The 24,650-nt window shown below is 45.2% G+C and overlaps 1 protein-coding gene across 1 annotated transcript; it reads left to right on the top strand.

Annotated features, from left to right (window-relative positions):
* Positions 1 to 445: 445 nt before the first annotated feature.
* On the top strand, positions 446 to 24,155 carry GFI1 (growth factor independent 1 transcriptional repressor). The gene is made up of 7 exons (XM_063298264.1): positions 446 to 537; positions 8,002 to 8,279; positions 8,730 to 8,918; positions 13,164 to 13,558; positions 14,422 to 14,559; positions 18,463 to 18,628; positions 23,269 to 24,155. The coding sequence occupies exons 2-7, from the start codon at positions 8,165 to 8,167 to the stop codon at positions 23,445 to 23,447; spliced, it is 1,182 nt and encodes a 393-aa protein (XP_063154334.1). The 5' UTR covers positions 446 to 537; positions 8,002 to 8,164; the 3' UTR covers positions 23,448 to 24,155.
* The last annotated feature ends 495 nt before the right edge of the window (positions 24,156 to 24,650 follow it).

Here is a 24,650-nt window from a genome sequence, read left to right as displayed (position 1 = left end):
ATGGAAAATGAAACAGAACAATGAAACCTCAACCCAGTATCTTAGTATCTGGAATAGTTGTTTATGCACTTGCATGTATTCCTCAAACCATCCAATTTGTGGTCCTTTCTGCTAATTCAGTCATCAGCCAGAGAGATCTAGAAATGGGTTTCCAGGTGCCATTGCAGAACCCCACGACCCCCATACCTTGCTCCTGAGTCCCCCGGGGACTTTGCACCCCTTTTAAAAAAGCTTAGCGGAGGCAAGGGCAGAGTAAAACTAAAGGAGAAAGCAAGGCTATTTTTTGTTGGGGGAGGGGAGAAAAAGCAAATGTCAGTGGTGTTTCAGCACAAAAGCACCCTTAACGCTCAGGAAGTGAGGTTTGTGGTTTGAGGGGCTGAGCTCAGAAAGTGTGTAGAAAGAAAGAGAAAGAACCAAAAAGACTAGCCCAGATACATCCATTCTTCAGTCTGGAGGAGAGGGAGGAGGAAGCGGAGAGAGCTTTTATTTAAGTCCCCGTGGGAGAAAAACCGTCGCCTTCCACCGTCCTTCCCCACGGTAAAAGAACCCCCTCCTTTTTTTTTTCCCCTTGTTGTCTCTGGGTTGTTTGTCGGCCTTACCGCTTGGTAGGCAAAAGGGGTCTTTTACATCCAGTCTTCCTGCCTCGAGGGCAGGGCGACTCCACTCCAGCCCCTTGAGGTGTCTGTGACGCACTTAGGAAGCTTTTCCAACTTTTCATTGCTGAGCGCGTACAGAGCACCCCGATCCCACGTCTGCGCCCCTCCCCCCGTTGACCAAGCACAGCCAGCTGGGATGTGAGCGTGCATTTGCGGCAGGGCAATCGCGTTTTCCGGGAGACTTCACCACCAGACCTCCTCTTTTAGGTTACTGGGAGGTGGCGAGGACAGAAACGTCAACGGGTTGCCACAGGTTTCCTCTGCCCGCTTCTTTTTCACCTTTCCAGCTTTTTCACCTTTCCAGATCTTTGGGGACAACAGGATAGCACCCAACGGTCGTAGAAAGCTATCGACCAGGACGAGCTTTTCCTGGCGCTGGATAAGATCTCGCGGCGCTGGCCGGCCAGGGCGCTCCGTGCCGGCCGTGGCCCTGTGCGCCGCGCCGGCCCTGCGCTCGGAAGGGCTTCCCAAGACTGAGGACAGGCGGTCTGGAGAGGTTGGGAGGTCTGGTGCGCCAGGGGGAACCTTCCGAGATTTGATAATCCCTACAGGCGGGATTATTCGGACGGATTTGGGGAAAGTTGTCGAGAGTAAGGAAGCCGGCGTTCTCTGCTCAGAAACCTTTCTGAGTTGAGGAGGGGCTGGACAGGAAACTTCTAGTGAAGTTGAATACCCCTCGGACGTTTTCAAACGTAGTCGGCCTTTGCGAGGAACTTGCCCTCCCACGCGGGATTAGAAAATCCCCAGTCGGATTCACGGAATGAAACGCCGAGAGAGGAGCTGTAGAAAGGAGGCGGTGGTTTCTCCCGCTGACCCTTGGAGTGGCGCGCTCGTGGAAAGCCGGCGCCGGCTGGGTGGGCTTGCCTTTTTCCCAAGCGCGCGTCCGGACGGCTCTTATCTCTCTCCGCTTCAGCGAAGAGCCTTGATTTCGCCTGCGTTAAAGGCGAACAGGGCGGGGGACCAAGGCCCGGGCCTTGCAGAGAGTTGTTGTGATTAACCCCGAAAGGCAACCGCGGGGGAGCGGGGTTTCCCCCGGCTCCTTTCCTTCTCGCGAGGGAAAATATGAAGGTCTCTCTCCTTCATCCTAAATACAACCGTTGGAAACGACCTCGCGTCCTCAACCATAAACTTCTTTAGCTTGAATGGGCTTGATTTCGGAAGATAGTTGTCACCCGCAGGTTGGCTAGCGGTAACAGCCCTCGCGTGAAATGGTGCTTAAACGCGCCTAACAGTTCAACAACAGCGGGCAGCGGGGCGAAAATATCTAACCCTGATTTTTAAGTTTAACTCAAAAAGTCAATGTAAGTTCCCTTCCCACTGACGGCCAATATTTTAAGCTAGTCTGAGACTTAATAGGAGAGAATCCGGAGTATATCGGACTAGTGCACAGGAGCGGTGGAGCGGTCAGGCTGTGGCGTCTGAGCTAAGGGCTAATATTTGCACCTTACAGAATACACGCGTTCGGTCTTGTGGCTTTATATCTAGAGAGGGGGTTCTCAGCGAGGCTTATTTTGTGTGCTTTAAGAGTCGTGTGTGAATGTATCTCAGGCAGATACATATCTCCCTTATCTCAAATCAGCCTTCTGGTTGAGCATATACTGTACATAATTTCTGTTTACTAAAGGGGAGCTGAAGGATATAAATAGCCCGAAAATGACCAAGCTCCGAACTGAACAGAGATCTGAATCAGCCTAAGGAACCTTCTGAGACCATTTAATGCCGAGCTTCTGTTGCACACCTGCACAATCGCATTAGAAGGCAACCCCGGGAGAGACTCGTCTTCCAACTGCGAAGTGGGCCAGGTTACGAAATCCACTGGGGATGGGAGAGCATCTCTAGCGCTGCCTACTCGTCCCGCCCGTCTTTAGTTTTTGCACCTTGGGGGACTGCACAGCCCCGTCGGCGTCAGGGGGAGAGCAAGCCGGGGGCGGGAGATAGGAGGCGAGCTGGGCGCTGCTCGGGAATGCCCCGCCCGCCTCCGCGTTTTCTTCCACTGATTCAACAGAGGGCAGGGAGGTGGCTGGGGCAGATAAGGCAGCCAATCTATCAAGGCACTTTGATTTCCCTTCCCAAGTTTCCGCCACTCCGTCTCCTTCTCAAGGATGAATGGGACGGCAGGTGGGGGGCCGGCAGTTTTCTCCCACCGTCTTCCGAAGCGGTGGCAACAGCCACAGCGTGAAGTGCTGGCGAATGCGCCCGATTTCCTTGCAAAGCAATGGGGGGGGGGGGGGAGATAGAGTTCTGTCAAGCGCACAGGCACATCTGTTGTGCCTTTTGATTAAAATAACCTAGATTCCTCCAACAGCAATCCCGGGGAATTTCGCTTTAGCAAGCCTCCTCGACGGGAACGCGAGCGATCCGCTGGAAAGTGCGCTTGTTTGCTGCGTACGCTGTTGTGTGGTAGCCCCCTCACCCGTTCCCCTTAGGCTTGCGCGGCTGAAGAAGTCGCGGGTGGATGGATGGAGCCTTATTAACTCTTCTGTTCTTGTTGGTAATCCTATGAGATAACATTTTTTCTGTCCTGTTCCTCTCATTTCTATAAAACGTCTGTGCAGCGCCATTCTTTTTAAGGGTGTGGAATAAAAGCAGGCAGAGTGGAAACATGTAAATATCCCAACGTCTTGGTATCCTAATCAATCAGCCCTGTCTGTTTTCCGTCTCGTTATCAGTTTTAAAGATTTGGGGGAAGCCGAAAGATCTGCCCCGTCCATCAGGATTCCTCTTAGGCAGCACCTGCCTTAATTCTTGAGGTTTCCTACAGGCCAATGTCCCGGCGAATGTATTGGAATTCTCCGAATGTAAAGTTTAAAAGTGAAGCTTTATCCCATCTATATTTATTTAGAAGAAAGTCAGAATGAGATCAACGGGACCAGCTCCCAAGTAGTAAGATTACAGTTGGCTGAATTTTAAAATCTAATCAAAGACTGCCAGCTTCTCTTCCCTTTTTAATTTTGGAAATAGAATTCACTTGATATATTTCATTTCCATAAAACCCACAAAACAGGATCTAGCCTACCATCAGTCCTCTGGCTGATATTGGGCCAGTCACTCTTTCTCAGCCCAGTTTACCTTGCAGAGTTGTTGTTGTGGGGCAAATAGGAGGAGCCAGCGCTATAGGCACAGCCTTGAACTACTGAACGAAAGGCAGAATATAAAATAAAGAAATAAGAAGGGGTAGACAGCAGCAATCAATTCACTGATTGCTTAAACTAAAGAGGTAGAGACGCTGCCTTAAACAATTACTCTAAATGGGGGCGGGGGCGGGGTTTCGGGTGTCGAAAACAAGTACCAAGGATATACAGGTGGATAGGATGCTGGGCGCCACTGGTTGGTATTTTTGTCGGCGTTCTCCCGACAATAAATTCAATTCTTGGTTTAGGTGGAATAGGTAATCATTGTCTTTCTGCTTATTTTTTTTTAATCCATTCAGTCGTGTTTGATTCTCGGTGTCCCAGAAACATGCACATACACAGACACAAACATATTTCAAAATAGGATTCCATGGGTGTAATTCGCAGGACCCTTCAGTTCAGGTTAAGTGACCCCACCCAGCATGTTTTTAGCCACCCCCTTTATAGTTAAGTCACACCCAGAGCACTTGTGCAAGACATGCCTCTCACTGGCTATGGTCACATACAACACACTTGGTCAGGTAAGTCCTAGTAAATGCAGTCTTACCACTTTACTGATTTTCACCTTGGTCCCTCAGGCTGTTGTAGAACCCTCAAGCCATTTGGTTAATTTTTGTTGTAATGTGTGAACCCAGGATTCAGTAAGTGGGTTGACTTTGTTGGCTGAAGGCATGCGTGTTCTCCTTTACTATCTTTGAAGAACGTTCTAATCGCTCTTTATTTGCTCTGGATGCAAAAAAGGGGGGAGGGGCAGAGAAGAAAGAAACTGTATTCCCTATTGATCTGAAGGCAAAACAAACAAAACCCACCCCAAAACGATCTGTCTCCTCCTGACAAATCTGAACACACAAATCTGAATCCAACCCTCTGAATACAGTTGGAATAACTGCTAGGTAAACATCAGTAGGATCTCTCTGTTAGGTTGCAATCCAAGATTTTCTTCCTTGTAGGCGATCTTTCTTGGATGGTTTAAACACCCTTTGGGCTGCCCCAGAGCCAAGATGGACCGAGAGCACTCACTCGGGGGTTTTTGTTTTTTGTTTTGGATGCGGAGCTGTACAAAATCTTTTCTACTCCCAGAGTCGAAGAGTCTCAGCAGAGGACTGGACGGCACAGAAGGAGAGGGGTATTAATTAACCCCTTTCACTGCGCAGCCCCGCCCTTCCCGATTCGCAAGAACTTTCTCAAGTCAGGGACCATCTGAGCTTTTGCCGACTTTCAAATTAAAATTTAAACTGGTCCTGGAGGAATATTCCCCACCCTATACAGTACTGGCACACGGAAAAAGCATGACGCGTCAACTCCAAATACCCCTGAAACTTGCTTCTTGAGCCAGATGCAAGAGAAAAGGCTGTTAAGAACTGGATCCAAGCATTACTAATCCCTGATTTCAAAAGCGGAGGTGAACGTTTCCTCCATTCTCCTCTATTAGAATAAATGACACTGTAGTGTTATCAATTATTATAATTTAAGTTTCTGTCCCTCCCTTCAATGAAACTATAAGGACAACTTTCAGTAAAGCAGCAGAAGCCAAAATCGAATAAACAGCAACGGTTTGTGGCATAATTCAGTGCCTAAAATCCGGCAACCAAAACGGGAGAAGACGTCAAGACTTCTGCGTGGCTGTCGCTTTTCAGCCCCGCCCCCACTGAATAAGCATGCCGTTTTAAATTATCCGTTTTTCTCTTCTCCCCAGAGAATTCAGGCCCTCCAAGGCACCGGAGCACCTCTTCGGACAGAATCGTGCGGAGAGGAGAGGGGGGGATATGCAGGGGAGCTAAAGATCTGGTCTCGAGCTGGTCCCCCAGTCAGTCTAACCTGGTTACATAATTAACCCATTTCTGGATTGGTCCGCTTCAACCCTTAATTGATTTATTCTTTTGAGAAGGACCTCCCACTAATACCCACGGGACAAAGTGTCTGTTTAGGACCGGATTGCAATGAAAGATCATTAGACGTTAGGAGTACAATCGTACCGTGTGTGAATTCAGATCTATGTTCGCCCCAATGGATTCTGTGGGCCTTCCTTCCAGGTCAGGGTGAAATTAATCTTACCTGCAGACACATACCATTAATCCATTTAGGATGTCGTCGTCGTCGTCGTCCTCATTTCCCCCTTCCTGAGGGTTAGGGGCTCGGTGGCGCTGTGGGTTAAACCGCTGGGCTGCTGAGCTTGCCGATTGGAAGGTCCGCGGTTCCAATCCGCGTGATGGGGTGAGCTCCCGTTGCTAGTCTCAGCTCCTGCCAACCTAGCAGTTCGAAAACATGCAAATGTGAGTAGATTAATAGGTACCACTTCGGCGGGCAGGTAACGGCGTTTAGTCATGCTGGCCACATGACCACGGAAGTGTCTATGGACAAACGCCGGCTCTTCGGCTTTGAAACGGAGATGAGCACCGCCCCCTAGAGTCGGACACGACTGGACTTAATGCCAAGAGGGTTAGTATCCTAAATTCCTACCAGTGTATCATGTCAGCATCATGTCAGATCAGTGCGTTCAAAGGACATACTGAGCCACAAACCGAATTTTAACCAAGCCAATTCAACTCGCCTGCTTTGTTTATGCTTCCAGGGCTGCCTTAGCAAAACACAGCCAACGTGGTTACAGAGTTAACCCATTTCTGGGTTGGCCCAGTAGACTGCGCCATAAATTACTCCCAACTCCTAAACCACAAACAACTAGCCATGATAAAAAATTAACAAGCTTAACATGTTAAGGAAATGCCGCCATTATTGAAAGAGCTGCTTAGAAGTGTCCGGTCAAGTCAGAAGATGGGGTGAATTGGGTAAACCATGTTTCAGTTAAACATGGGTAAGCGTGGGTGATCGTTTGGTGGTCTTTGAGGTGAAACAGGACATTTGGCGTTTCCGTCTTCTGTTCCCTTTCACCCGGTTCCCTAATCGCCCTTGCGCTTGCCTGCAATTAAAAGGGTCTCCATTGGTCCTGCAAAGCCCGAGGTAAACTGGCCTTAAAATCAGAAAGTGAAAATGCTGGAATTACCTAGAGCCCTTCAGATTGACTCGTAGTTTAACCTTCTCCCTTTAAAAAATGGTAGAGCGAATCCTCCCGTCGAGGATGGCTTTTGACTGGCTTAAATCGCGATCCCACCAACCTCTTTCCTTATCTGCGCCCCAGAATATAAGGATTTAAACCTCCTTTGCGGATGGGGGGTTGGGGGAGGCGGCATTTTTGGGTTTCCCCAAAATAAGCCTCAATCTGTCTGGAAGCTGCGTGGCCTCCCTCTTGTCAGTTCAGTAATGTGAAGGAGCCCGCGGTTCTTGAGGGAATTGCTGCTCTCTGACTCTTTGCGGTGTTTAGAAGCACGTGCGGCCCGTGTTTTTCCTAGAAATAGCCATCAATGGCAGAAATCCTTTTGCTTAATCAAGCGAGAAGGGTGGGAGCGGTGAGGACTTGAGAGGACTGCTAGAGAGTGGCAGTCAATTGCAAATCGCTTGCCGAAGTCCAGTAACAGGCTGATTTTGAGTTGGAGTGATGAGGTGACCGCTGTAGCCAACAGAATCCAACACAGGTGTACTCAGTATACCTGCCCCTCTCAGGTAAGCGGGTAGGGCTGCAGACGGATGCTATTTCTAGGATCCCTGCCATGGAACAGCGCGCGCTGCGCATTGCAGATGCTAAACGGAGAATCGCAACTGTTCTGGATCAGAGTTTCCCTGTGTTCGAAGTGTACGTATGGGTGTGGTGTGGAAGAGAGAGACGTTAGACGTAGTTGAAAATCTAGCCCATCTGGAATGAATCCTGCTTTGACATTTGAAATCGCTTCTCTGGGGCGCGCGCTCATACCCATGCAAACGCACACACACACATTCGTAGGGTATTGGATAGAATACACAAGCAGATCGGGGACGGGACGCGTACCCCCTGCTGGATTTCTTAAAGATAAATATGCCGGGAGGGGTTAGGCTGTCTGGAGGAGGCCTATGGTTTACTTCTTTAGTACCTATTAGGCTGGAATTCCCCACCCTGCCCACCGCCCGAAAGAGCGAGCCAGCAAGACCGGGGGGGGGGGGGGTTGAGAAAGAGCGAGGGGTTCATTTTGCCCGCCAGGCGGTCGTTGCCGCTTTCCCGTCCGGCTCGGGCCACCTGTGTGAATGCCACCTGGTGGATGGCAGGGCGGCCTCCAGGCCCGGCGCTCCTCCCCTCTGCCTTCCCCCGAGATCCGTGACCAATGGCTCGTTCCCCCTCCGCGTAGGTCCCTCGCAGCACTACTGGGTCGTTGGAGAGCTTTGCTGCTGGTGGCGCGCAGAGGGACGAGCGCGGGCGCTGCGACTGTTCAGTCCTAGAGGCCCGAAGGCGTCAAAAGAGTAAGCCGGGGGGAGGAGAGAGAAGGAGCGGGCAGCCACAGGCCCCCCACCATGCCTCGGTCGTTCCTGGTCAAGAGCAAGAAGGCTCACAGCTACCACCAACCCCGAGTCCCCGACGGCGACTACGGCTGCAGCTTGGAGAGCGTCTTGGCTCAGATCTGCGCAGGTAAGAGCCAACCCCCCTCCGGGATGACTCTCACCCTCCAGCCGTCTCCCCGGGAGGCGCCAGGTGGGCGCCTCTGGGCACCTGCGTCCCGCAGGCTGAGATCCCGGAGAAGGTCCGGGTTTTGGCAGGCGCGGCTGACTGAAGAGTCGTGCGCCGCCTAGATCGCACTCCCCGTCCACTTGCTGACTGAATTGGCAAGACGCGCTGACCCGCAAACCGGCCGACCACATTTTAGTCTCTAGCTCCCTTCTAACCCAGCGCGAGCGGTCTCTTTACGGTTTAGTCTATCGGACTCACGGCGTTACTCATGGAAATGGATTGGGGCTCGGGTTGGACTGCCTAGATTCCCTGCGTTTGATTCACCTGCCGCCCTCCCTCCCCCCAAAATCAGGGATCAGCAGCACCCTAGGAAAAACAACTGTCGTTTCTCCTTTTTTCACCCCTGGACAGACAGTACGGTTTCGCATCTGGCTCTCCCCGAACGGGATCCCCCGCAAGACCGCCTCTCCCCGGATTCTCAGCTGCCCGATGGGGCGGACAGGACCTCCGATTCCGTCCCCAGCTGCGAAAGCAGCGTGTGTGATGCGCCCGCCGAGATCGAGGATTTCTGGAGACCGCCCTCCCCCTCGGCCTCCCCAGGTAGGGACTGGACGAGGCGACGGAGGGGAGAAGGGTGCTTTGAACGAGGGCGCGTTCCCGCGGCGGGTGAACGCTGAGGTAGCCAGTCGCCGGTGATCCGAGCAGCTGAGAAGACTGGGTTAATTTGGAAGACAGTAATTAAGCTGGCCATCGGGTCGTGCTGCAAAGCCACTAGGAGGGCAGTTTTGAGGCAAATAATAGTAGATGTACCTGCAGGGCCTTTTTAAGAGGAGTGGGCGGAGAAGAAGGGGAGAGGGATCATTTCAGGGCGTGCGCCGTCTTTTCGCTGCATCCTATGGCAATTTTGTGCGGCAACGTTTTTTCCTAGGTTCTCGAATTCGTGGAAGTCTTGAGGTTACCATTAACCGGCTTACTTTGATCGCCTCAGCATCGATCCACTTGATCATTTCAAATACTGAATTGTATTGGGCTGGGGACCCCTCCATATTTGGGCCAGGATTCATTCCCTTCTTTGCCCCCCAAAGGCCTCGTTTAAAGGGTAGTCCTCGGTTTTCTACTGAGGAGTAAATCGCTTTGATTTCAGCGAGGCTTCCTGCCAGAAAAGCCTGGCTGGAATTGGGGGTTGAACCTCGGACGCCTGGAGTCCCTCGCTTTCTTGTGCAAGACGCCCCCCTTGTCCTGCTGGGACCGCGAGAAAGAGAACGAGGCTTTCCCCTGCTGCCCTCAACAGCGTTAACCCGAAGCGGGGCCCAGAGTGTTGCTTTCCTTGACTCGGGAGAAAGAAAGGGACCGGGGCGGGGGTGGGGGAGAGAATATGGGGAACATTGGGGCGAAAAATGAGTGAAGCACTTGCATGTTCCGATTGGAACTGCCGGCGCTACATTAGATCGGACCACCCCGGCTCACCGGGCGAAACCACCCGGCGGGCAGGGGGGAGAAGCAGAGCCGCAGGTGCAGACGCGCGCAGGGCGCCCGAGGGCCTCTTGCAGCGGGCTCGCGCTCCGCAGCAGGAAGAAGCTGAGCAGCCCGACGTTTTGAAGGAAAGTCGGCGGGAGCGGAGAAAGAAAAGGGCGCACCTGATTGGCAGATCCCTTCCTTTCGCTCCTCGCCTGCCCAGAAGAGGCCACGGCGGCGAGCGCGGCTCCTGCTGGCGAGCTCTCCAGAGAAGCGTCGTCTCGGGCTGGCTCGTTCGGCCTTTGATGTGGTGGGACCTGGGAGGAAGCAGCGCAGCTCGCCGCTTGGCAATGCCGAACCTTTCGCGGTCGTTTTCTCTCCCCACCCGCCCCCTTTCCTTCTTTTCTTGCTTTAACACAAAAATAAGCTTCCTCTTTTTCAAGAGCCGGTTGAGAAGTTTTACCGCTGGGATAGTAAAAGCGTAAGAGATCTCTCCGGCAGCAAAAGTGGGGAAAGGGATTTTTTTTTAAAAAAAAAAAGCCCTCCGAAATCCTGAAAACGGCTGTACTGTACAGCGAGGGAAAGCGCTTTGTTACGGTTTCATTAAGGGATATTTCCATTAATTATGAAGCTGCCTTGTGCCGAAAACTGAAAACAGTAAATCTGTTGCTTTATTTCTCCAACGGAGGTGATCAAAAGTTTGGCCAAGCTGAATGTTGTAAAGTGTCAACTTCTGACGCACAAAAATAAAATGAGAAACTGAGTGGGTAAGTGCATACGGAAGAATTTATTCAGAGCCGTCCCAAGGTCTAGTTGTTTTGTGAGGCAGGTTGTCCAAGTTGTGTCACCTGGAGGTAAATATCACTGGGGCTAGCAGGACGCCCATGGAACAGTCTTCCACCACCTGACTTTTTACATGGAAAACGTTTTTTATTAAAAAAAAACCCAGAAAGTGAATTGTTGCAAAACAACACCTCTAGACCCAAATGTGTAGAAAATGTGTCTGTATGTGTTTTGAAAAGCAAAAAGTGATGAGCAGCTGCAGGCCCATTTTGTGGAGGGTGGGGGTGGGAGGTGCCCATCTGTCTAGAAAAACAGAAAGGTAAGCAGTTAGCGAGAATAGCAGAAAACATCCTGTAGGACTGGAGGCTGGCTGGAGCAAAAAGCAGGTGGCATTCTGGCAAATCCATGCCTTGAAAATGGTTAAGTTCTTCATGGGAGTAATTCTGGGAATGAGCAAGCTCCCACCCATCCGCTATTTTATCAGCATGCCCATAGTTGGGGCACAAAATTTCAAATACAATATAAACCAGCCACTAAAGATTCAGGCCCTCTCTAACGATTAATGAAATCATTGACGAGGATTGAAAACTAAAATCCAAAGCTGAAGCTGATTACCTCAGCCCTGCCCTTTTATAATATACATTTGTGGAAGAGCTGCCCATACATCCTCAAGGACTTCCTGATTGGTTCAGTTAGGCATTAAGCTTTCACCAACTGAAATTACCAGAATAGGAATAGGATAATTTGGGATAGGAATAGGAACAGGATAATTCAGATAGATCTACTGAGACTATGGAAGTTATTATTTCTTTGCCTGTGATACTAATAAAAGCCCAACACTGAAAAGTGGCATGTGTTCATAATTGTCAGAAGACAATACGGATCTAAAGATAAATTACTTTAAAAGACTTCTCAATCCCCTTGTCCTCCAGTCCTATAATATTTTTTACTCCGTTACTGAAATGCAATGCATCCTTTAATTTCTTTATCAAGTTGTTTTATCTCCCCACACTTGCAGAAGATGTTTTATTAGTACATTATGGGAGAAGTAGTCTTCAATTACATCTTCACTGGTTAGCTGGATTAATAATAATAGAAAATACAATAGAGTTGTGAATATTTGCTGCATTTCTTTTTATTTTTCTATATATTATTTCATTTGGACTGTCTGACTCAGAGGTCCACAACCGGGGGGTGGGGGGTCAATGGACTCAAAATAGTTGTCCTGAACAATCTCAAAACACATAGATCAGAAGACAAAGCCCTGGTTCCAGCCAGCCTGCTTGCACCTTTATTGTCTAATAATACCTCACTGTGGGAAATACAAGTTATACTTGACATTGGTCCTTTGGTTCTGCAACATTTAATTGAATAAATAAATAAATTGTGGCTTATTTGAAAACACATATAGATTTGCCCTCTCAGGCCTTGATACTTGTTTTGTTCAGTTTTTGTTTCATTTTAACCAAAATTTAACTGATACCTATACCTTTTAAATAAAATTCTCAAGTTAAAAAAATACAATATGAAGATTTTTAAAAGCCCCACAATAAAGCAGTTTTATTAATTCAATTAGTTAATAGTTGTATTTAAAATGTCTAGTTCAGTGTAACTTGCCGTTTCCAGGTGCAAATATAATGCATCCAATATTTGTAAAGCCAACACTGCCTGATTTGAAAAAGCTAAACAGGGTTGGACCTGATTAATATTTGGATGGGAGGCCAAGAGGAATTCCCACAACTCTAGATTAGACTGGGACATGAAAAACAAAACAAAATGAAACCGACAAAAACTGCAAATACTGGAACAAGGTAATAGCATATCACTTCTGTACTGTTGCCAAGAAAATTGCATGGACGTACCCATGATGTAACCAGGAAGTAAGTTTTACTCATATATTTAAAGTGTCAATTCAGACAAAAAAGGCAAGCATCTGAATTTTCAGACTGTTTCTACCATGACGGTTTCTATTTCTACCAAATACCATATCTATATGGCTAATTACTCACCCAGCTAGAAGATGGGCAAATGTATTGCTCAAGAACATTTATGCAGGTAATCAATTCTGAGGCAAGACCCAAGAATGATAGAACTAATCTCACTGGTTTTATGTCAGGAAAAAGAACAAGTGGAGAATTAATCTCCCTTTAATCTCAAAATCCTACACAAAGGACAGTACCGTTATATTTTTGAAAACAGCTTTTTTTCCCTACCCAGAGCATAACACACATGGAAAATATAACATTATTGCTTATAGGAACAGTCACTAAATTCATGAAAAACATTGAATTCATTCCTAGAGTGGTTGTTATGAAGCTCTTGTTTAAATATGTGAGTAGGAGAGCTTGTTCAGCATTACTATTTGTTGCCCGGTTTAATTTCTTCACTGCATGTTAATTCTGACAATGTGCTTTGTGCTTATTTGAATCACTAGATAAATGAGGGAGTGGTTGTCCTGAAATTGCAATGTAACTTTGGTAAAGCACTTTGAATGTAGATGTCTCCCTTCCCCCTCCCCTCCCTTCCCTTCCATTGAAGGAGGCTTGGGAGTGCATGCATTATGTGAACTTTCTATTACTTGTCTCTACTCTTTGTGTATCTTACCAGCTTCGGAGCGGTCCATCTGTCCATCTTTAGATGAACCTTCCCACTTCTCACTGCCCCTGAAACCCTACACGTGGAGCAGCCTGGGAAATACTGAACTGAGACACTTGGTACAGAACTGCAGGCCCTGCTCAACTCTGGAACGTGGTCTCTTCTGTGAGAGGGGATCTGAGCCTGCTCTGTATGCATCAGAGCGTAACTCATCTTTTGGACTCTATGGCGACTTTGGGTCTCCTGGACTCTTTGAGCGGCCAACAGCAGCCCCTGGAATCTTTGTGGAGACCCCATCTGGACTGCAACAAGAGAAGAGTGCAAATAGCATCAAATTGGAATCAGAACTCCTCTGTCGCCCTCTGTTGCTCAGCAGTGGCTCCTACAAATGTGTCAAATGCAGCAAGGTAGGAATTATGATCTTTTCTGGAGACCCTTTCGGGTCAGATAGTGCCATCTGAAGAGGAAGAGCCAGACAAAGGAAGGGCAAACCAACAGGCAAGGCTGGTCAAAACAGAGGTAGATCAGTGACCTGAAGAACTGATGGGAGGTGGGGTCAGAGGGTCACATGACTTGCCCTAACCTTTTATTGATGAGGTGATTCTAAAGACCATAGGAAGAACTCTGATGTATCAGCCAAAAATCTGTCATGTCTACTGTTCCTTTTCCCACAGGGATGAGCCAGATGCCTATGGGAAATCCACAGCAGGACATGAAATCCAGCTCATATTCCCCAACATCTATTAAAAAAAATTCCCATAATCTAGTACTGTGATTCTGCTTGTGGGATAGTATATATAGTCATTGTTATTAGTCACTATTAATAGCTTTTTGCTGATCTGAGTGGATTTTTGCTAAGTTTCATCACTATATTCATTACATATTATATATCACAAAAGGTCATAATATACTTTACATAAAGCAATCCTATTTTCCAGTTTAACTAACTAGCTGAGTGATCTGTTTTATGGATCACAGGTAATTTTTTTAAAAAATCCTGTCACTTGGCTGTATAGAATAGCTTAACCTGGGAATTCCTGAATGAAACCATCCTTATAAAACAGCTACAATACAATTCCTAGAATAACAGCATTAGTTTTCAACAGCAAGCCACTTCTCAAGAAGCATTTCTACATCCACGTTGTCCTTTGATTGGAGCTCAGTGGTGTCACTAAATCCTTGGTTTGACAACTTCAAGAGCCTAGAGTCAGAACCTGCTGTGAGCTTTAGTCTCGAACACTGATGTTTTCCTTCATTCTTTGTTTCTCAGGACTTCTCTACTCCGCATGGCCTAGAGGTGCATGTTCGTCGTTCACACAGTGGCACCAGGCCCTTCGCTTGTGAAATGTGTGGCAAGACATTTGGCCATGCTGTTAGCTTGGAGCAGCATAAAGCAGTGCACTCCCAGGTGAGAGTGCAGGAGAAGGTGGCTTTGTGGGGTGATGGATCCTCAGAACTAGGCATTTCCAGGTGTCAGAGGGTATGAGGATGATCAGATGGGCATTAATCCTGAATGACTCCTCTCTACACAGTTGTAGCTCAACTGGAAACAGATCTATTAAAGAATCAGATAAGATCTATGTTACATTTCTCTAAGAGGAAGCTGCTAAAAGATACACTCTATGGCAGGTTTTCACATAAAGGCCAGAAGTTTGTACAGCTGTTATTTCTGGCATAAGTAGTGAAATCAGTCCAATCTCCACATGAGCTGAATATCCTTTACTACTATTAGTAGTGGGGTGGACACATTCTGGGACAGCCAATGTTTTGAGATGATAAGCTGCTCTCTATGATTGAGCAATGCCTGTGGCAACAAACTTAATAATAATCACTGCTTGAAAAGTCACCTGGTTTTCAGTGGCCTCCTCATAAAAGAACCCTTATGCTGAACCCTTAGTTTTTCCATGGCAAATGTAATTACCAGAGGAGCTGTAAACATCAGATTCCCTCAATATTCCCACCAATATGTTTGTGAGTATATGGGCTTATCCCCATGCAGTGGCATAGCAGTTGATTCTCTTCTTCCCAGCATCTGTAATAACAAGAGGCCAGGGAAAAGCTTTGGATGCAGGCATTGCTGGGGGGAGGCAAGAGGGAGCCAGTGAGGAGAAAACAGTGTGCCTGGCATTCCCCAGGCAGTCAGAGCAATGGAATGGCATTTTTCTCTCACCTCTGGCTCCTAAAGCCCATCTTTAGAGGCATTTGCTGCACTCAGCATTTTCCTGTCACTTAGGTGGTTTACAATCCACTGGGCTGACCCAGGACAATAGGCTCTGTTCATGAGGCTGAGGTGAAGCAGCAGCTCCCAGGAGAAAACAGTATGAGGTCTGGGGAAGAAGAAAGTGAAGTTGACCAGGTTTGGGGAAGAAGTAGGTAAAGTTGACCAGGCTTGCTCATGCTGGAATGTGGAGGGAATTTGTTTGGTGCATCAATGGGAGTATCAGTCTCCTGATGGTCCTCAAGCTGATGTGCTCATGACCAAATCAGAAAATGAAGCAGGAGATAACCACACAGGAAAGGTGCATAGTCTCTCTGCCAGACACAGTAGAATGGGCTAATGATGCACAGAGCCTAGACCTGATGAGAAAGGAAGGTCCTGCAGTAGACTGACTGGTGCTTGCGTGGGAGATTTCCTTCTGTTTTCCCAAACTCTAACCCATTTTACTACTTTGCAGCCAGAACAGTTAGACTGGCTTCCGTCTGCTTCAGCAGTGGGCTGGCTATGAGATGGAGGCCTTGTTGTGAGGACATGTCCTCTGCAAAAGTTAAGTGAGGTATCTTCAAGCTGGGGCAGGGAAGCTATGCGGATGTTTTTCCAACAATTCTAGTTTTCATATAATAGAAAGATCTCAACTGGATCTTATGAATGGTAGTTGCTTCACACAAACAAGTCCCATGTAACAGCCAAAACTATCATATTAGTCCATCTAAAAGCTTTTCACATTCTCTTCTCCTACACAGGGAGGAGTGTGTGTATAAGCATACAGAAATCCATGCAAGCAATAATTAAGAGGAAACAGTTATACTTAATGCAGTCCAGTAAGGGGAGAAAGTAAAAGGAATTGTACTAGCATTTGAGTTAGGGTGCCTTCTTGAAACATCACAGAACTTGTAACTGAAAAGTGAAGTTTTATGGGTGAATGGGGATGGGAGAACTAATGGCTGAATGGGTTTGGTTTGGAACTAAATTTGGAAAAGGGCACTCCTTCTTTCCTCCTTGATTTATCACTACCACTTCCCATCATTTCCATAAGAACCTTTCAAAGGTTCCATTCTTCTTTATAAGGATTCACAGGAAAGTATGAGGAAAGAATATTCATTCCAGGGAGAATTGCACATTTATTTAGTTTATTTAATAAGGATAATACATTGCTGTAGATGCTTTTAATTGCATTACAAGGATGATCAGTCAGTGCTTTTTCTCATACAGCTTAATCCTTTATATCCTGCATTTACATTGCCTAACAAGCATACTTAGTGAAACATGGCTGTCTCTACATTCTGGATTGTATTCAGATATTTGCATAAGGCCTAAGTCACATGAGGGAGACTTAAAGGTACTTTTCATCTTGTGTGCAATAACTGACCTTTAAGTCTAATTTAATAGTTCCTTGCGGGTCAGCTTCTTCATATTTGCTTCAAGATCATAGATAAACAGTTTTCCACAATCTGGTGCCTTCTGTGTTGGAACTATGATTTTCACAGTTTTGCCTGGAAATTGAGAGCTGTAGCCCACATGAAGGGCTAGAATTTGCTTGTTATCTAGGTGACTGCTGTCAGAGAGGAAGTTCTAGATTAGATTGATCTCCATTGTGAATCAGTAGACATAGGCCTAACTATAATTACCATAACTAAATCTTGCCTCAAAAGTAAGACTTTTTTCCTATAAATATACAGTGTGGTTCCTGATTTAGACTGAAGATGGGCTGTGGAAGGTATGGCTTAAACTAATCTGAATTGGGTTTTCATCATCTGCTATTTCATAAGAAAAACAAGTACCCATTTGCTTCAATGGGAGCTTGTAGGCCTTTTCAAATGACAGGATTGGGTAGCTTGGTGTAGATCAGGACCATAGAGGCAGGGTGCACTGTTCATTTGTGAAAGAAAAATCTTGCACTCAAGGACAAATCCCATGATTAAAATCAGATTTTGAAAAGGGGTTGTACAGCACAAATCATACTGGAGAGTAATACCTTTTCCATACACCTTTCACAGGTGTTTTGTTCTTTTCTTTCTTTTAACATCTGGTTATGGGGGTATCACCTGGCTTCCCATGCAAACTACACTGGTGGGAAATTTTCTTTGTAGCTATTAATGCACAGAGACATTTGTTTTTTATGGCTGTGTAGACTGTCCTGAGATTTCTTTGGGATGAAAGTATGATCTATGAATTTGTAGAATTAACAACCAGTCAAATAATCATTTGGTCGTTCTGTTCCATTCACAGAATTTGGAGAATTCAATGCACAAAAAGACTCTGAGCTCTAACATACCTCAGTCTGTTGGGTGAGTCAGTTATCCCCACCAGACATCAAACCCAGCCCATTGTTCCTTCATGTTGTTAATGCTATTGCAGTTTGCAATATCCTTGGGCTGCAAGTCAGAGTTTCCAGATGGAAACCAAGAGGTGTGTGACATTTGTGTAAATGCACATTTCTTCCAAAGCAGAAGCACTTTAAGGTTCAAAAATCAAGTTTCTGCCACTTATTGGACAGCTGGATTTTTTCCCTCTTTCCAGAGCAACCACTGCTGAATTGCAGGCAGTGGGGCAAAAGCCAAAGTAGGGAGTTCCCAGCACATGGGAGGTCTTTCTGTGAAGAAGAAATGTGTTAGGGCAATGAATTTTATAAAAGGGCTGATTGATTCTTCCAGCCTGTCTAGTTTATTTTAGAAGGTTTTTGGTATTCATTACTTTTTGTAGGAAACTATCCTGGTGAGACAGTTTCCTGATTCTGAAATATGTCCAGGCCCAGGTTATGACCCTCTAGCTTCTGACTGGGGAATTCTGGAAGTTGAAGTGCATACATCTTAAAGTTGTGAAATTTGAGAAACACTGCATTAGCTATTGGTTTAATTATCTTTCCAAAATATTCCAGACCCTTAACAATCTTTCTTAATCCTTTCTCCCATCAAGATTCTTCTCTTTGTCAGATTGCTCTTTAAAATTATACACTGTAGTAATTTGTTTCACAAAATGGACTTTCTACTAACTTTCGTTATGCTGTGAATCAATTAGTGAGGGTAAGACAATTAATGTACCAGTTGTATTGCTGTGTCTTATACAGTTGAATGAAGTCTGTTTTTTTTTCAGGAACGCAGCTTTGACTGTAAGATTTGTGGGAAGAGCTTCAAGAGATCTTCAACTTTGTCCACACACCTTCTCATCCACTCAGACACCCGGCCTTATCCATGCCAGTACTGTGGAAAGAGGTTCCACCAGAAATCTGACATGAAGAAGCATACTTTCATCCATACAGGTGAAGTCTACATTTTCCTCAAGCTTCATAGATACAGTATATTGCCTTTTCTTGCTGGTAGGATAAATATATGGGCATTGATATACCCCAACTAGTTCCTTTCTTCTAGTTCGTTCTCTCTCTCTCTCTCTTCATGGTTATCATTTCCTATCTGTCTATTTATCTACAGTATCTAAGCATAGCATGTTCTTAATAGGTCAGGGTGGAGAAAATTTTAGTATAATCCTAGTATAAATTTATTTCAGAAAAATGAATAGGGTTGTTGATGATTGAAGTGGAAGAAATCCTATACTAGAGGGCTATAAGACTTAGCCAAGTAAATGGGAATATATATAATAGGTGTGATTTGTTCCTACAATTATTCAGTCAGAACAAAAAAATGTGGTCTGTGTTGTTTTTAGGCACTATGTTAATCATTGTAGTTTTTCCATTGTTCTTAGTAATATTCAAAAGATGGGGGAACATAATGAAATATAAAATATTTGCTGATTCACCCTCTCTTCACCCTCATTTTAGAAAATTATAATTTTTCAGTAGCTAGTGAGAAGGGCTAAATTTTAAATGCAGGATGAGTGTAACACAGCAGTTCCCATATCTATGTTCACTGAAAAGTTATAGATATCTGCACCCCAAAAGGTATAGATATCTTGCAAAAATGCAGACCCTATGATTAAAGAAATCATTCCTGATCAGATATAAAATCCAGTGGGTGACCTTGGAGAAGTCACTGCTTCAGCTTTGCCTATCTAGCAAAATGTACATGTGGGAGACCAGGTGTCTCACCCACTGTTCCTGCTGTGAAAAAAATGGGGGAGCTGTGCTTTTATGGACTTTTATGGACTTTATGTGGCCACATTACAATGCTTTCCTCCAGAAAAGTAGGCCAGCGTATTTTGCACTGTTCTCACTGTGGAGCCTTTTTTGCCTTAATAACAAGGTCAGAAGTGATCTTTGCTCCTAGTTTTAATGCGGGACAAGTCAAGGACAGGGATTGGTAGATTCCCCTGGCTTTGTTTCTCCTCCCATTAAATGTCACTGGCCATCAGGAAAAACAGCCACCAGTCATTCTCCTGAATGTGGTATGTGGCTGGGGAGAAGGTGATTTTCACATGGCTAGAGCAGTAGGTTTATTCATCAGTCTGACCGTGCTTTGTTTTGTGTGTGGATATGTTCAAAGGCAGACCGAGTGTCAGTTGATCTTCTGGCTCTTTTCAGACATAGGCTTATGGTTAATTCTGGAATAGCAGTCTTCTGGAACAGCACTAGCTCCCCACAACCCCTGCTTCCCAGAAAACAGCTTTGTTTTTCCTCATCTCCAACTCTGAATAAACTTTTTGAGAATCTGGAACAGGTGCTGTTTGGACTCCATCTTAGGCTTGTCTGATGTGCAGTCAGGTGATTGGGAGTCAGGAGGTAGAAGTGGTTGTTATGCACAGGGTGGGTTGAGATAGAAGAAAAGCTTTGCATTAAGATTAGAACAATAGATCTCAGCCAGAGATACCCCTCACTAGCTTTTTGTCAATTTCCACAGTCTGATCAGTATCATCTCTGTCTTTCTCTCATCAGTTCCATGGTGTGCTCTTTAGCCACATCCTGGATGAGAGGGGAGGAAAGAGAATTCTAATTATTTTTTAAAAACCAAAAACCAAGAGTCTCTGTAACAGGCAAACAGGGTTTTGGAAAAGGCATTCCACAGGCAGATGCCTCTGTGGAGGCCAGGTATCCAAACTTTACTGCAGTCCCAAGCAAAATAGCCTTGAAAGAGCAGTGCTGAGAAGCATGAAGGGAAAGGGCATATCTGTAGCAGCCTAAGGTAGCCAATAGGAGTTAGCTGGCCCTTGACCTCATCTCTGACCCCACTGTCAATGCAGATCGTTTGTATGAGAAGACTCATTTTGGGATTAGATAGATAACATTACTTTTAATTGGAAAGAGCTCAAGGTGGGTGTAAGCTGCCTCCATAGAGGGCTGGGAAGATGAAAGGAATCGTACCAGGACAATTTCGTTAAGAATAATTAGCAAGGCATCTTTGTGCTGCAGTTAGAGGGACATAACACCTTCTGCTTCATGATATTACACTGCCCATTGTCTTAAAATAGCAGGAGATAAGGGCTATCAAGAAAGGAAAGAAAGCCACCTCAGTAATTTAAAAATAAGGCCTTATATAGACCACATATTAAAGCTACAGCCATAGGATTATTATAAACCTGGGGACATTTTTCAGGTATGAAGGACATTGTTCTCTTTGTGTGTTAAGCTATTCCACATAAATGCATCCTCATATTATAATAACAACCATTATATACCACCATTTGATATTGTTCTTCAGGGCTCCAGTAATCATACATATAATAATGTAATTCCCTAGAGTGGACCATACACACATTCAGTATTGTACACTTGTCCCATAATGTCATTTCTTCCATACATTTGGTCTGGGGGGAAAATGGGATGCATCCTACTATGAAAAGAGCATGACATTTATTGAGGATATCGTTTTCCTGGAGTGAAAAATGTTACTTTCAGAAAATGCTAAGATTGATGAGGAGAAGAATCAGTCAGATTTGAGTTACTTAAAAAATGTTTCTTGTAATGTGACTTGCTTGTATATACCAGTCCCTATGAGAGCTCATGATATAGGAGCCTTTCTTGCTCCAGATACCAGACAGATCTTGGTCTGTTTAGATGGATTCTGCAGCATTGTGCCATCTGGTGTTAACAGAGCTAGGCCCAAACTTAGTTGCATAGATAGCATCTATATGAAATGAAATGACTTTATTTTAATCACTGACTAGCCCTAAATAAAAGAAAAGCACATAGAAATAAAATAAAATTAAAAAATTAAATACCTAGGCAGCACAGATATAAGTTTCTTAAGAGACCATCATAAATTCTAGCAAGAAGCAGCATCTGTTTAATAACCAAAAGCCTTACAATCCAATCAGTGTCCTTTTAAGAAGATTCATCCTGTGTTTATTGACAACGGCTTCTATGTATGACTGCTTGGGGCACAGTTATATACCAATGGTCTTAATTTGAAGAAAGGTGATGCTTGTGAGGGTAATGACACCTTACTTGCCTGTCTAACAGTTTCTGACACTAGCAGCAGCAGTCAACAGCCACAATGGTAATCTCTTCCACTGTAGGTGACACTTGAGCAGATTGCAATTTTCAGTCGTGTGTGTGTGTGTGTGTGTGTGTGTACGTGTGTGCACGCATGTGTGCCTTCAAGTCAGTTTTGATTCCTGGCAACTGCCTGGACTAGTTCCTGCAGTTTTCTTGGCAAGGTTTTTCAGAATTGGTTTGCCATTGCCTCCTTCCCAGGGCTGAGAGAGAGGGACTGGCCCAAGGTCACCCAGCTGGCTTCATGCCTCAGGTGGAACTAGAATTCCTGGTCTCCCAGTTTCTAGCCTGATGCCTTCACCACTACACCAAACTGGCTCTTTTTTGTCTGATGGTTTGCTCAGAAGTTATTTATTTAGTTTTTCCAAAGAAATACATTTAGGGCTGTGTGTGGTGATAGAGAAGGAGGCACAATCTCAAATGTCATTTTTTCTTTTGATAAACACAGAAACTAAGCAATGAATAATGGAGACAAATGGAAAAAGCAAGATATTGCAGATTTAAATGAATGTTTGTCACAGTAATTTCCTTCTGGTTAACAACTTTCTGTTTTCGCTGCACTAAGGATTCATAACAAACATACTCTATAGCCTGAACAATTTAATCAACACTTAGAGCTGCTATAACTACAACCTGAACCTTTTGTATTTGGGGATTCTTGCCATGGGCACCTGCAGATAACCTTGATGATGAAAAAAATGACATGCAGTTATGTTACAACCCAAACTCCACATTTTTGTTCCCATGCACTGAGGCTGGACACAAGTTTGGAAGTCATGGGGTTTGCATTGTGATGTCACAACACATATTTTGCTACTTGCCCTCTCCTGCCTGCCCCTGCAGACTCCTAGAGATACAGCTAGAATGTCTATGGTCGTTATGACATTTTCAGGGAAAGGTTGCCCAATAGGTTTTCACTGTAACTTTATGGCACAGCACATAAAGCACATACTGTTCCTTAAAATGGCACTCAATTAAAAAAAGATTTATAATGAGTGAAATTGCATGAGTTCACCAAATCATGAGATTTTTGAGCTTGCTTGCACAAGATTTCATGAAGACCTGAAATGATCATCAACCTCATTTTAGTGCAGGAATACATTTTCTGAGGAAGACGGAAAGCCTTGATGAGCAAACTATTGGAGAATTCTATTCTTCTTGTCTATGACACCTCAGCCATAATTATTGGAAATGTAGTGTTGAGCTATGAGATTTGGGCTTACGTTCTCTGTATTTTTTTTTTCTTCCATCTAATGGTGCTCAATTCTGAAGCCCAGATCTTATAGTTCTAGTCAGTTTGACAGCTCCCTTGGTTCCTACTGCCTACTGTGCCTTGAAGGAATTGCTGGATTAAATTGGGTCTCTTAAAATTATGCTCCTTTCTAGAAGGATTTTATCCTTCGTATTTCTAGACAGAATATCTAGGATTGACCTGCATCTCCTCTTGGACTTTCTAGGCTAGTTTGGTAGGGCTGCTGTATTGTTTAACTTTGTGTCCATCTTCTCATCATTCTCAGGTGAGAAGCCCCACAAGTGCCAGGTGTGTGGCAAAGCTTTCAGCCAGAGTTCAAACCTGATCACTCATAGTCGGAAGCACACTGGCTTCAAGCCCTTTGGCTGTGATCTGTGCGGCAAAGGCTTTCAGAGAAAGGTGGATTTGCGGAGACACCGAGAAACACAGCATGGTCTGAAATGAGAACGTGGTGGAATCCGGAATAACAACAAAAACACTATGTCAGCGAACTTCCTGTTTCTCCGTGTGGGCTGCCCGTGTCCAGCCTCTGTCTCTCTGGTCTGATCCTTTGGTTCACTTCCTGCCATATTCTCACTAAAAAGGAAGTCAGAGGAAGTTGGTCAGAGTTTTGCAGAATTTCACTCAAAGGCATTGGAATGAAAGTAAAACACCAAGCCTAAAGAGGGTGGGGTGAAATACCTCTTTCTTTAGAATTAAACACTGGACAAATAACATACGTATCTGTTCCCCTCCCACTCCCACCTGGTAGCACAAAAGGCCCTATTTGGATAAGCTACTGGTATCTATGAGCCAGAAAATTATTTTTCCCAGTGAATCCCACAGACTGCTTTGGTTTCCTGAAGGTTAATTTTCAGGATTGCCTGGACTTCACATGGTAATCACACAAAGTGGTGTGATAAAGGAGAGTGTGATTCATGTTTTGTACCTTTTAAGAGTTAAAACTTCATGTTTTCATTAAATCCTTTTTTGCCGAGGGATTTTAAATTGACAGTTAATGGAGCAGTTGAGAACCGAAGACTGTTTCTGGTTTATCTTTCCCTCTCTGCAAGGCAGAAAGTGTCTTATGTGATTGGAAAACACACAATTGGCAAGAAGGTCCTGTCCAGTGCTAGAGTGATAAGAGGAGATGTGAAGCTCTGTAAGTGTCATCAGTGCAGCCCCTTTCTGCCACGACCATATAAATATTGGCTTCAAATGTGCGTAAAAAAATAGAGGAGGCCCCATGAATTTCTCCTTGGTTGTCCATTATTAAGACAATACAGTGAACCCATTAGAGTGGGTAAAGGAAGTCAAATCCCTCTCAAACTTCAGAGGAAAAACTTTAGATGCTCTTCTAGGCAACCCGCCAACCAACCACATGCGAAGTGTCAGTATCTTTGTACTGTCTGCCTCCTCAAAATTACAGTGGAAGATCCTGCTAGACTGCTTCCTTGGGTTGTTCCTGGCCATTTTGTATTAGGTGGTTGAACGCTAGTGGGGGCCTGAGGCAGTGCTTTTTCCCTGGAGGAAGAGAGGTTCTCCACTACTTCAGCCTCAGTTTCATGGGTGTCTGCAAGGGGGAAACTAATACTGGGTGCCTCGTGATGCCATAATGCAATTATGTAATTTGTGACATTTGTGTGGTGATGTCATGATGCACGTGAC

Source organism: Candoia aspera, chromosome 3 (genome assembly GCF_035149785.1).
Source record: "Candoia aspera isolate rCanAsp1 chromosome 3, rCanAsp1.hap2, whole genome shotgun sequence".
Taxonomy (NCBI): Eukaryota; Metazoa; Chordata; class Lepidosauria; order Squamata; family Boidae; genus Candoia; species Candoia aspera.
Note: the sequence above shows the minus strand (reverse complement) of the source record. Positions and strands in the feature narration are given on the sequence as shown.